Source organism: Canis aureus, chromosome 11, assembly GCF_053574225.1.
Source record: "Canis aureus isolate CA01 chromosome 11, VMU_Caureus_v.1.0, whole genome shotgun sequence".
Lineage (NCBI taxonomy): Eukaryota > Metazoa > Chordata > Mammalia > Carnivora > Canidae > Canis > Canis aureus.
In genome coordinates this window covers 14,511,128-14,523,470 of record NC_135621.1, presented here as the reverse complement: position 1 = coordinate 14,523,470, position 12,343 = coordinate 14,511,128, and the positions used below count along the sequence as shown (strand labels likewise).

At 48.0% G+C, this 12,343-nt stretch overlaps 1 protein-coding gene across 6 annotated transcripts in view; it reads left to right on the top strand.

The window, feature by feature from the left end:
- Positions 1-12,343, top strand: part of PTPRB (protein tyrosine phosphatase receptor type B) — a 119,046-nt gene that overhangs the window by 71,958 nt on the left and 34,745 nt on the right. For all 6 annotated transcript variants that reach the window (XM_077913833.1, XM_077913830.1, XM_077913834.1 and 3 more), the window contains 5 exons: positions 3,038-3,301; positions 4,850-5,113; positions 5,837-6,118; positions 10,270-10,548; positions 10,873-11,022. In XM_077913833.1, coding sequence (XP_077769959.1) covers positions 3,038-3,301; positions 4,850-5,113; positions 5,837-6,118; positions 10,270-10,548; positions 10,873-11,022 — 1,239 coding nt within the window. The remainder of the gene's footprint in view (positions 1-3,037; positions 3,302-4,849; positions 5,114-5,836; positions 6,119-10,269; positions 10,549-10,872; positions 11,023-12,343) is intronic.

Here is a 12,343-nt window from a genome sequence, read left to right as displayed (position 1 = left end):
GAGGTCAGCATCTGGAAGTGGGTCCTTGGGGGCTAACGTCAAGGCCCCGGGTATCGGCAGGGCTGTATTTCTCCTAGAGACTTTGGGGGGAGATCCTCTCCTTGCCCTTTTCAGCTACCAGAAGCCACTCACATTCCTTGCCTCATGTCCCCCTTCCAGCAATGGCATTGCTGTCCAACCTCTGTGTATGTCACCATATCTCTTTCTCGACTCTTCTGCCTCCCTCTTCCATCTTTTCAGGAGTCTCGTGATTACATTGGTCACCACCCGGACAATCCAGCATAAGCTCCCTGCCTCGAGATGCTTAACTTAATCACATCTATAAGGTCCCCTTTGCCACATAAGGTAACATATTCCCAGGTTCTGGGGACTAGGACGTGGACATCCGTGGGGGTCATTCTTCAGACCACAACGCTGGTCTAATGGATTACTTACTCACTAAGGAGCTAGGTCTGAAGAGGGGTGGGTGATGCTGACAGGGACATAAAGATGAACGAGGCATGCCCTGTCCTGAAGAGCTGGCTGAATGGTGGGGGAGACAGACACATAGACAAAGGATGATAGTACGTGGTGACAAGGATCGTGTAGAAGAAAGAATGTCCAACATCCAGAGGAGCATGGAGGTTGGGTCGAATGGGGAGGTCTTCATAAAACTGGCATTTCAGTACTATCATGAAGGATGAGACAATCCTGCCTATGGAGAGAAGATAGAAGGGCACACTGTGCAGACAGACCAGACAATCCTACGTCAAGATAGGGAGGTGTGAGAAGGACTAGCGAGGAGCCGTGGATGGAGGAAATATGGGTGGCACAATGGGGATTGGGGCCAGATTAGAGAGTGCCTGGCCTGTCTTCCTCAGGAGTTTATTTTTCAACTTATAAGAAGTGAGGAGACCCTACAGGGTTTTATGCCAGAGAGTGAGTGTTGTGTAATAACAATTTGTGCCTTAAAGAAGGTAAATCAGATGGCAATGGCAGATACAGTGAATGGAGAAGAGACTCACTCATTCATTCATTCGTCACTGAGCACCTACGATGTGCCAGGCACCTTTCTAAATGCACAGAAGTGTATAAAGCAAACCCTGATGGTCATGAAACTCATACTCTAGGAGGGTAGAAAGGCAACAAACAAAATAAGCAAAAAATGTAGTTGGTTAGGTGGTGGTGAACGCCAAAGAGAAAATTACATCAGGAAAGGGGATGGCAAGTGTTAGAGGCTCACAATTGTAGATAGTACAGTCCTTGGAGGTTTTGTCGAGAAGGTGATCTTTGAGTAAATGTCTGAAAGAAGGGAGACAAAGGATTATGCAGGTATTTGGCAGAAGAGTATCCCTACGCAGAGCCAACGGCAAGGCGGAGACTCTGAAGCAGAGTGTGTCTGGCCTGTTGGACCGGTCAAGAGGCCAGGATAGCTGGAGCACAGTGAGTGAGAACAAGGTGGAGGGATGTGGTCAGAAAGGTACTTGGGGCCATAGATGATTGCAGTTATAGGAATGACAAGAAATATTTCCTCATTAGGTAAGCTGGCACTTGGGGGTCTGAGTAGAGTACAGAAGGAAGAACGGAAGATTCCAGAATTGCTACCTGGGGGTATCTGGTAGAGGATGATGCCATTAATCAAGATAAAAGAAGCCAGAGGAGGGGAAATGGACAGGGTTCAGTTCTAGCCTGAGTTTAAGATGTCTGAATGATTTGCCATAAGAGATGATCATAGGTAACTGAAAATGTGGCCCAAGCTCAGAAAAGTGAGCCGAAGATAAGTATTTGGACCAAAATTCTAGTTAAATCCATGTCTTCGTCTAAGGCTGCTCTAACAAAAATACCATAAACTGGGTGGCTTGAACAACAAGCCTGTATTTCTCACCGTTCTATAGGATGGAAGTCCAAGATCAAGGGCACCAGCAGATTCAGGGTCTGGTGAGGGCCCATTTTCTGGTTCATAGATGGTGTCCTCTTGCTATGTCTCACATGATAGAAGGACAAAGAGAGAGCTCTCTGGGGTCTGTTTTATAAGGGAACTGCTCCCATTCATGAGGGCTCCACCCTCATGACCCTGATCACCTCCCAATGGCCACATTCCCTAATACTGTCACCTCAGGGGTTGGGTTTCAACATATGAGTTTGGGGGTGGAGGGGACATAAGCATTCAGACCGTAGCAATCCATAAATTGGACGAGAGGGGTTGCTCAGCTAGCGTTATGGAGTATGAGGGGAACAAAGGTTGGCATGATGGGAAATACCAACTTTTAAGGACCTGGTGCAAGGAGAGGGAGAGGGCAAAAGAGGAAGTGTTTGGCATGGAGGGAGGAGAACCCAGGAGAGACCAAGGCAGGTGTCCTGTCCTGTTTCCACTGGTACCCCACGACTTCTGTGGAATCGGGCAGCACCAGTGCAGGCAGCTTGGCAGCAGGTCATCTCTGGTGCCTCTTGATCACTTTGCCAACAGATACCACTGAAGGCCAAGGGGGTCATCAAATCCCAATGTAAATCTTTAAAAAAAAAAAAAATGGTTTTGGCTTTTCCTCTTGCTTCTCTTTCCTCTATCCCTGAATCGAATCGCCTGCTTTCTCTTTCTCTCCCACTGCTCTTCCCTCCCTGCTGCCCTTACCCCCAAGGGCCATTCCTCAGCTTTGAGACCGCGGTCAGAGATTGTTTTTTGATTTCTGATCTAGCTCTTAGTATTAGAAAAATGTTTAGTCACACAGGTCAGATTAACCTTTATTTTATACCCCCCAAAAAACGTCTTTGAAGATAATTTCCCATTACTGGTTTTTCTTTGTTCTCTTGTGGAGTTTTTTTAGGGTTTTTGTTTTGTTTTGGTTTGGTTTGGGTTGGGTTTTTTCATTAGCAGCTTCAACATCATTAATGCACAAAATTCAGTCTTCCTTGCTTTGGGTTTCCATGAAGTCGATATTTTCTGAAGGCAGAGACCAAGTATTTTGAGTCGCTGTGCTGTGTGTCCACGTGGACCACAGACCTGGGCTGTGTCGGGGGGCTTGCTGTAACTCAGTCTCACTCTCTCGCTCAACAATTCCAGTCCCAGCAGCCGTCACCAATCTGAGGATCACAGAGAACTCCACCAGACACCTGTCCTTCAGCTGGACCACCTCAGAGGGGGAGCTCAACTGGTACAACATCTTTCTCTACAACCCAGACCGAACGCTTCAGGAGAGAGCTCAAGTTGACCCACAAATCCAGAGCTTCTCTTTCCAGAACTTGCTACAAGGCCGAATGTACAAAATGGTGATTGTCACTCACAGTGGGGAGCTGTCTAATGAGTCTTTCATATTCGGTAGAACAGGTAAGGCCTGGTCCCAAGCGGGAATGTGTATGGCAGGGAAATGGTGTCGGTATTTGCTGACTGTTCCATCATTTGTCTTTAGAGTTTCCTATTCTGGACGTGGCCTAGCTCAATGTGATTTTTGTGACCTTCAGGCTTCTTGACTCTAAATCGGACCTCTGATCACATACCAGCATAGCTTCCGCACTGGCTTCTGCTCTCTTGCCACCACTGTGGGCATCTTAGGGTTTGGTGGAGAAATGAACCTGGCTCCTCTGTTTGCCAGCACGCTGCCGCGAGAGGGCTGTAAGCCAGTGTGGCCCGACTCAAGCCGTGCCCTTCAGGCCTGTGCAAGACATGCGGGCAGTGGAGGAGTGGGGGGCAGCTCCAGAGCTGGGCCTCTGCCAAAGGGACCGAGCAGTGAGTGCTGGGAGGCAGAGACAGGGCTGCGAGAAAGAACACGACGTATTACAGGGAAAGGAGAGACAGAGACCTCTCTGTGGGCTGCCAGTGACACACGGAGTGCACTCTTCCATAATCTGAGTTCACTCTCTTATTCTTCTGGCATTTTTTTTTCTCATTTGACGATGGTGTTTGTGTGCTTTACATGCCAGGCATGGGGCTGAAGAGGCCCCTGACCTGGGGAGCTCACATTGGCGGGGGGGGGGGGGAAACACCACGCCCTTGAGGGAGGTGACTGGGGACACCTGCAGGCCTGGGAAAGAGACAAGCAGCACGTAGTGACAGTGACTTAGCAGGACAAGACAGCATTTTAGACAGAGGAAGCCCTGTGCGGATCGCCTCCCAGCACCAGCCGAGGCTCTGAGCATGTCCTGGGGGAGACGGTGCACATAAGCCACAGATCCGGGACCGCCTAGACCCGGGCACAGTCGTCTCGGCCTTGCCTTCGCCAGGGCCTCCGACCTCTGCACATCTTCCCTTATCTGCTCACTAATGTTTAAAGTTCCTCCATCAAGAGATAAGAGTCTTCACTCTCTGGAGAATAAGGAAGCTTAAATACCCACGGGACAGGTGCCAGCGTGACTAAGTCACACGGCGGTAGACGTGACTGCTAACACTCTTTTCCCAAGCGAGGCTCTCCCAATATAGATTTGGGTGGGAAAGGGAGGAGGAAACTGGGAACCTACGAGAGCAAGTGGAGAGGCCCAGAGGGGGAGGTGATGGGCCGAGGGGCCTGGGTGAGATGCCAGCCTGGAAGGGGCTGCGACCTCCTGTGAACACTTTTGGGGCCTTTTAGAAGCCGAGGTATAAACCGTTTGACCAGTTTTAACCAGTCATTTCTGAAGATCTCATTTGAGATGTTTATCAGACCTCGTGTGGCAAGCAGATAGAAGCCACCACCTGTGGGGCTTTGTGTTATTTCCGTTTGTACCACATCTTAGACCACGTGCCCCTAGAGTGACGTGCCTGGCAATCCAGGCAAGATCTGGCTTCTACAACGGGCGCCTCTCACCCACATGCCCAACAGAGCTCATATTCTCAGCTGTAGGCCAGATGGCTTTGCAGCTGCCTCCTGTGTTCTCAGTCAAGGTTTCCACTGTGCTTAAGTCCCAGCTTCTGTGAGTAACCTCAGGGGATCCAATCGGAACATGACAGACAGTCTCTGGTTCAGCTGGAGTCCAGCCTCCGGGGACTTCGACTTTTATGAGCTGATTCTCTACAACCCCAATGGCACGAAGAAGGAGAACTGGAGAGACAAGGACCTAACAGAATGGCGTTTCCACGGCCTCGTTCCTGGACGGAAGTACACGCTGTGTGTGGTAACTCACAGTGGGGACCTCAGCAACAGGCTCACAGGGGAAAGCAGAACAGGTAAGAAGCCCGCTTGCCCAAGGCTAGTATTGGTAGGACAACAAGTTATAGTTTTAAGAAGAAGAAAGAAGATCCATCATGGTGTGCCCCTGACCTTGGCAAGGCACCACGATACGGTGGATAGAGGAAACAGACCTTCTCCACTGCACCACGAGAGATCTAGGAACAAGGTCTAGGGCCTTAGCTCTGCCACTTGCCTTCGTGACGCTAGGAAGGTCATGGAGCATCTCGAAGTCTCAGTTTCCTTATCTGTAAAGTGGGGATTAACACATGCCTCATCATTGCGTTGCTATGGGCGACGCTTCCTAAGTATTGTATTTCCTGGGCATACACAGATAGTGTTAGTCTGCATGCCACCCTGGGGCCAAGGAACAAGCCTATCTGGACAGGACTGTGTGGACTGTAGCCCTCACACCTCAAACTCTAACAGAACCCATACCTTTCCACACTTGTAACCCATTTATGGCCCACCCCTGCTCCACAGCACCCTGGTAAGAAAACTCAGGTTATGAAAAGTAAAGAAAATGCACAGAACACATTTGAGGACAGCACCTGACACATAGTAAACACTAGAGATAGAAGCTTCTATTGGTAGGCTTTCCCATTATCTCTTGCTATGAGGCACATTGAGGTATGTCTGATGTCACTCAGCTCTCTTAGCTGTAGCTGTTCCGGCAGAGACGTGTTTATGTGATTTTTTTTTTCACCTTCTCTTACATGCAGCCCCAAGTCCTCCCAGTCTTATGTCATTTGCGGATGTTACAAACACCTCCTTGGCCATCACCTGGAAGGGGCCACCAGACTGGACAGACTATGATGACTTTGAGCTGCAGTGGTCCCCCCGAGATGCAATCACAGTCTTCAACCCCTACAGCAACAGAAAATCAGAAGGACGAATCATACATGGTCTTCGTCCAGGCAGATCCTATCAATTTAGTGTCAAGACTGTCAGTGGTGACTCCAAGAAAACCTACAGCAAGCCAATATTTGGATCTGTGAGGACAAGTATGACATGTTTTGCTACTCTTGGTTCTCAGACGGAGTGAGGGGGAAGTATGTGTCGTGACATCTTATTCCAGTGAGGTTCATTTTTAATTTTTTTATTTTTTAAAGATTTTATTTATTTATTCATGAAAGGCACAGAGAGAGGCAGAGACACAGGCAGAGGGAGAAGCAAACTTCCTGCAGGGACCTGATACAGAACTCGATCCCAGGCCCCCGACATCACGATCTGAGCCAAAGGCAGATGCTCAACCACTGAGCCACCCAGGTGCCCTTGAGACTTTGTTTAAATTTACATTTTTCCTTGTGATTGGTTAGATTTGAATTCAGACAGAGGTCTGTATAGACTTGTTCATGCCTTCAACATGAACAAAGGTGGACAATAAAGACATTATCTCTGCCCTCAGGGAGCGTGGGGTTGAGTGGGAAGTGTGAGGAAGGAGTATTTGGCTCTATAGAAACTCATGGTAGGGGCATCTCACTCAATACAAGGGAGCTTCCTAGAAGAAGAAGCCTCCAAATCAAAACCTAAGAGAAGAATAAGATTCACTAGGTTGATATGGGGAAAGAAATGGAGAATATGCTAGGCAGAGAATAAAATATTCCAAGACCAGGCAGGATAGAGGAATGGAAAGGATTTTCATTGACCAGAGCATAAAAGGTGAAGATTAGGAAAATCGGATCATAAAATGTCTTGTGAACCAGGGGGAGTGACTTTAACTTTATCCCCAATCGATTGGAGTCACTGAGGGATGTGCATCCGAGATTCCGAGATAACATAACCAGATTTGCACTCTGGGTACAGTGTGGAGTATAGATTGAAAGGAGCAAACTAGAAACAGAGGGATCAGTTAGGACATATTGCTATAAGTCCCGCAGATAAAAATACTTCAAGCATGAAATATATATCAGTTTCTTCCCAAAGGCGCTTTGGGATAGTTGCAACAAAGCCCAGAGAAACAAAGGTTTTCGGTACAGGAACCTCAATCCAAATAGCTATTTTTCAATGATACCAGCATATGTAGTTTCAAAGATTGGATCATATAGTGGTTATTGATAAAATACATGGTTGAAAATTAGAAATTTTAGCAAGTAGTTGTTTCACCCATTCAACAGACATTAATGGTAGAGGAATTATAACTTGCGCTCCACATTGTATCCAAAGAGCAGTTTGAGGTTGCCTAGTTGAGTGTCAAGAGAAATCGGTGAAAAAGAACTAAGGATTTTCATTTACAGCAAGCTCAGGACGGGCTCTTGGTGGTCCATTGTGGGCCATAACCCTCGTGTAGGATCATCCCATGACTCTGGGTCCCACGCATATGCTCCAGCCATGATGAACAACTTGTAACTCCTGATCTTCCACCTTCCCAGCCCCCAGCCCCACCCCGGGTGCCTGGGTTCATGCTCTCCTCTGCCTAAAAGGCCCCTTTCCCGGTATCTTGGGGAGGGGTCATCTCTGCCAGAAAGCCTTTGCTAACTCCTGCCCACCTCTAACTCCGGAAAGTTGTCTAGCGCTCCATCCGGCACCTTCTTTCTCCATTTCTTCTGGCACATTCTCCTTTCTCCCCCATATTATGGCTGGTTTGAACTCCTCTCCCTTCCTAGAGGTTTGGGCTAATGCCTCACTCACTTCTGCACTGTTCACAGTCCTTAGAAGAGCACCTTGCATATAGCAGACACTTATTTCTTGAGGACAGGGGATGTGCCCCAAGGTCTTAGAAGATTTATAAGCTTTTGAGGCAGACGAGAGGGGAGATGGAACTGAGGAAAGAGGTGGAAGCAAATTTCCATATTCTTTGAGCAAATTATCAGAATCACGAATCAGGCAGGGTGTTTTTAAAGACTTTCTCCAAAGCTAAACAGAGAAGGTGTCTTTGGGTTCCAGCTGTGGTCTGGTTGGAAGGAGCTCGAAAGATTAACGAGCAGTTAGTGTTTGAAAAGACGCCATTACTGCTCGCCTCAAAGGCCAATTGCCTCATCCTGAAAAATCTTCAGGTTGATGACTTTTTTCCCCCCAAATCATTCTAATCTAAACTGTTATGACTTAGCAAAATATTTTAGACCTTGATGTGAAACACAAATTCATGCAGTGGCACAAAGATGCTGAGTGTTTCCAAGTCATGGTTGTTAGGGACAAAGAGTCCTATGACGAAGGAGAAGGCGGGTTGTATGCCGAATCGGAGCAACAGCTGCTGCTCCGTGAGGGATTACTAGGTCTACACAGCGTTCCTGGAAGATCACTATGATCTATTCTGCAAGCAGGGCCAGGGCCACCAGCTGTGCGGGCACACAGGCCCCATGCTTAGAGGGACCCTTCACTTGGTTTAATTTTCTGTTGCCACCACCTGGAAATCTTAATAATATTTTGAACACAGGGCATTGCATTTTCACGTGGCATTGGACCCTGAACGTTATGTAGCCAGTCCTGTCTACAAGGTTTATGCACAAAACATATATTTTAATTTGGGGAGGAAGGGCAAGTGGGAAAAAAAAAGAGAAAAGGAGGAGATTTATAACAGGGACTATAAAAACCCAACAGTGAATTGGAAGGTGTTTTTCCTATTTGGTGTCCTAAAGGTCAAACAGAACTGTCTTCAGCCTTATTTTTTTAATCCCTCCCCACATTATGCAGTGCTCTTGTGAGCCTTTCCGATGGAGTGATGCCACTGATTAGTGCCATCTGAAAATTGTTACTGTATTTTCCACCGTGGTCAATGAAACAACGGGCAGGCTTTTATAATTAAGTATTTATCAAGACTTTTGACTCCTGGAATGAAATAGGGTGGTCTAGAACTAGATTTTCAAGTGCTATTCAAGAACCTGAAGGCTCCTCAGAAATCCCTATGGACAGAGGGCTAGCCAAGGAAGGGAAGTCTTAGGGAGGTCACCCAGCCTAGCACCCCTGGCCCCCCAAGGCACACTTGAAGCACAGGACCGGAGCCCCTCTGATTTAACATATTGGGGAACTGAGACCCCTTCTTTTTTAAATGGCTCAGCTGCTAAAATTAAATTTAAATATCTATAATTTAGGGACACCTGGGTGGCTCAGCAGTTGAGCGTCTGCCTTCAGCTCAGGAATTTATTCCTAGAGACCCGGGATCGAGTCCCATGTCCGGCGCCCTGCATGGAGTCTGCTTCTCCCTCTGCCTGTGTCTCTCTGCCTCTCTCTCTGTGTCTCATGAATAAATGAATAAAATCTTTAAAAAAAAATCTACAATTTAGCTTCATAGGATGTAATTAGAGATGTAGGTACGTAGCAAGTTGGGGAGGGCCTAGAATTTGATTATTCACCTGCATGGTCAGGTCATCTAGGTGTTTTCTTGACAGACTGTACCACTCACTTCTTGTGGAGTCATTCACCACAACTAATGAGATCAGATACTTTCATTGAGTCCCTACTGGGTCAGGCACTGTGTCAGACAGAAGAAACTGAATGACCACAAGCACAGGGGGTGGGAGAGCATGGTGGATACAGAGAACTGCAGGTAGTTTCACTGCCTGGAGGATGGCATGTGAGCAGGAAAGGCAAAAAAAATGGAAGAGGGGGACAGAGCCATGGCCTAGAAGGTAACAAGTAAGTAATGCCATGTCTTAATTTTCTCATAAGAGCCAGCAGTTACTGAGCAATTACTATGCCAGGCATGGTTTTCTGGGTGGCCGTACCTGATTCAACTCACTGAACCATCGCAATCCCCATAGGAAGTAGGTACTCTTCATTTTCCCACTTTATAAATGTGGCACGGACACGGTAAGTAACTCACCCACAAAGTCACACTGATAAATAGAGTTTGAATTCAGGCAGGCCAAGCTACCCTTTTAACCTTTGGGCTACTCAGTCCCACCTTCCATCTGACTTCTGCCCTTTGATTTTCATGCCTGTGCTAAATTTAGTGTGCATTTGTGTTTCTGATCACACTGGCACCTGGTGATTTTCTAAAGGGACAGCACTGTAATTTTTCACGTTTCTCAAAGTATGGTCTGGGAAGCAGAAATTCCTTGGGAGAGCCATAAGAACTGCCTTTCTTGAAAAGCAACCCAAGTAAATGTTGAGAATTACTTATTTAGGTCTCAGAGCAAATGGGGCCCAGAGGAGCTGGGGGGAAAAAATGAAACAAAACCAAACAAAAAACCGTCTCTCCCTCTCTCTCCTGTAGAGCCAGACAAGATACAGAACCTGCATTGCCGGCCTCAGAACTCCACGGCCATTGCCTGCTCTTGGATCCCTCCTGACTCTGACTTTGACGGCTATAGCATTGAGTGTCGGAAAATGGACACCCAAGAAGTTGAGTTTTCCAGAAAGCTGGAGAAAGAAAAGTCTCTGCTCAACATCATGATGCTCGTGCCCCATAAGAGGTACCTGGTGTCCATCAAGGTGCAGTCGGCTGGCATGAGCAGCGAGGTGGTGGAGGGCAGCACCATCACGATGATAGACCGTAAGTGTTTCCTGGGGGGCACCCCCACCCACTTCCCGGCCCCAGTAGCGCAACTTGGTGTCACTGGGATGAAAGAGACCCAGAAAGTGTCCGGGAGGTGCAGACCCTTCTGGATGCCCAGCAGCAGGCACAGGAAGTGGCCTTAGCATGCTTGAGGTGCCCGGCCTGTGGGGGCATGGGGGGGCATCAGGGCAGCGAGCTACATGCACAGGCATACACACGCACACACTGGTGTAGGTGAGCAGAGACCTTCATTTCACCAATTGTTGTTTCTGTGGAAAAGTGGAGCTGTGACCCCCCGGATTCCTTCTCCATCCCTTCCAGGGCCCCCTCCTCCACCACCACACATCCGCGTGAACAAAAAGGATGTGCTCATCAGCAAATCCTCCATCAACTTCACTTTCAACTGCAGCTGGTTCAGTGACACCAACGGAGCTGTGAAGTACTTCACAGTGGTAGTGAGAGAGGCCGACGGTAAGTGACGCCAGATTCTCTGCCCTGAGACCCAGGGTTGCCTCAGCCCAGGCCACCCTAGTGGCTCTTTCTGTGGCCAGGTGTTCTAGAGCAGAAACCTTAAGTTTTATATCTTCCTGCCCCGTCTCCAGTGGATGCTGGGAGACGTGACAAATACGTGGGCACAGGCTCTCTCAGCAAGAAGCCCGTTGCACAGATAATTGTGCAACGGGTGAGCAACAATAGTAGCAACCACAATGGTATCAGTGACCCTCGCTTAAGGGCCTCGTGATGAGCCAGGCCCTGCTGGAAGAGCATCGATGGCCTGGTTGATCCTCACCACCTGCTCACTGCTCATCCAGCGCCGTGGACACTCTGCGGTGCAGCCACCAGCCAGCCGCGTACTCCGGCATCTCCCCCACCCTGATCTCAAACACCCCAGGGAAGCACACGCTTCCAAACCACCCACCAATTCACAAAAAACCTTCAAGAGCCAGCAAGAGGGAAAAGATGATCACGAAAAGCCTTCTCCCTTTCTCTACTGAATTTTCAGCAGTAAATTTCAAGTTCTGGTCTACGACATTACTCACTGCCTGCCTGATTCCTACAGGCCAGGCAGAGACAAGGAAAGGGTGATGGCAGCCTCCTAGACGACGCCAAGTAGGATTTTTAGAGCTTAGTAGGTTGGCATTTGTCCACCTACTGGAGTGTTGTATTAGCCACCGAGGTCGTGTGTGGCCTGTTTCTCCAAAGCACATGTCTGCATCTGCAGTGATGTGTCATAATATATTTGACGTGTCTCATAGTTTTCAAAACTGCTTAAGGTGTTTACCCATGAGTTTCTTTAGCATCCCTGACTATTTTAACCCATTTGTGGGCAGCGAGAGAGTCCAAACCTGACAGGGCCTGGGGCACTTCCTAGGCAGAATAGTATTTCAGTCTCACAGGGTATGTAATGGTCTGTGTGCTTTGACGTTTTATTTAGTTGTACTGAAGTTGGTCATGCAGAATTAACGAAATCATTTCAAGGGTCAGTGGTGCATCCCAGATTTCCTTATGTCTCGTAAATAGGTATGTTTACTTGTATCTGTGGATAAGGATTTAAGAGATAACTCGGTGAACTGTGGAGAGATTTTAGATGTAATGGAGGTACAGTGAGCACAAAGCTTTACTACGTGAATGTAAGGGAGTGCCAAAAGGAAGCCAAACCCCAGCAGGCGGTCTCATGTTCTCCAGCCTTGTGGGCTTCAATTATTGATGTGCGTGGAGATGGGCCGTGCTCCCCTGGTGATCTAAGGGAGCAATCCATCTCGTATAAATGTCATTCATAGCTTATAGTTCA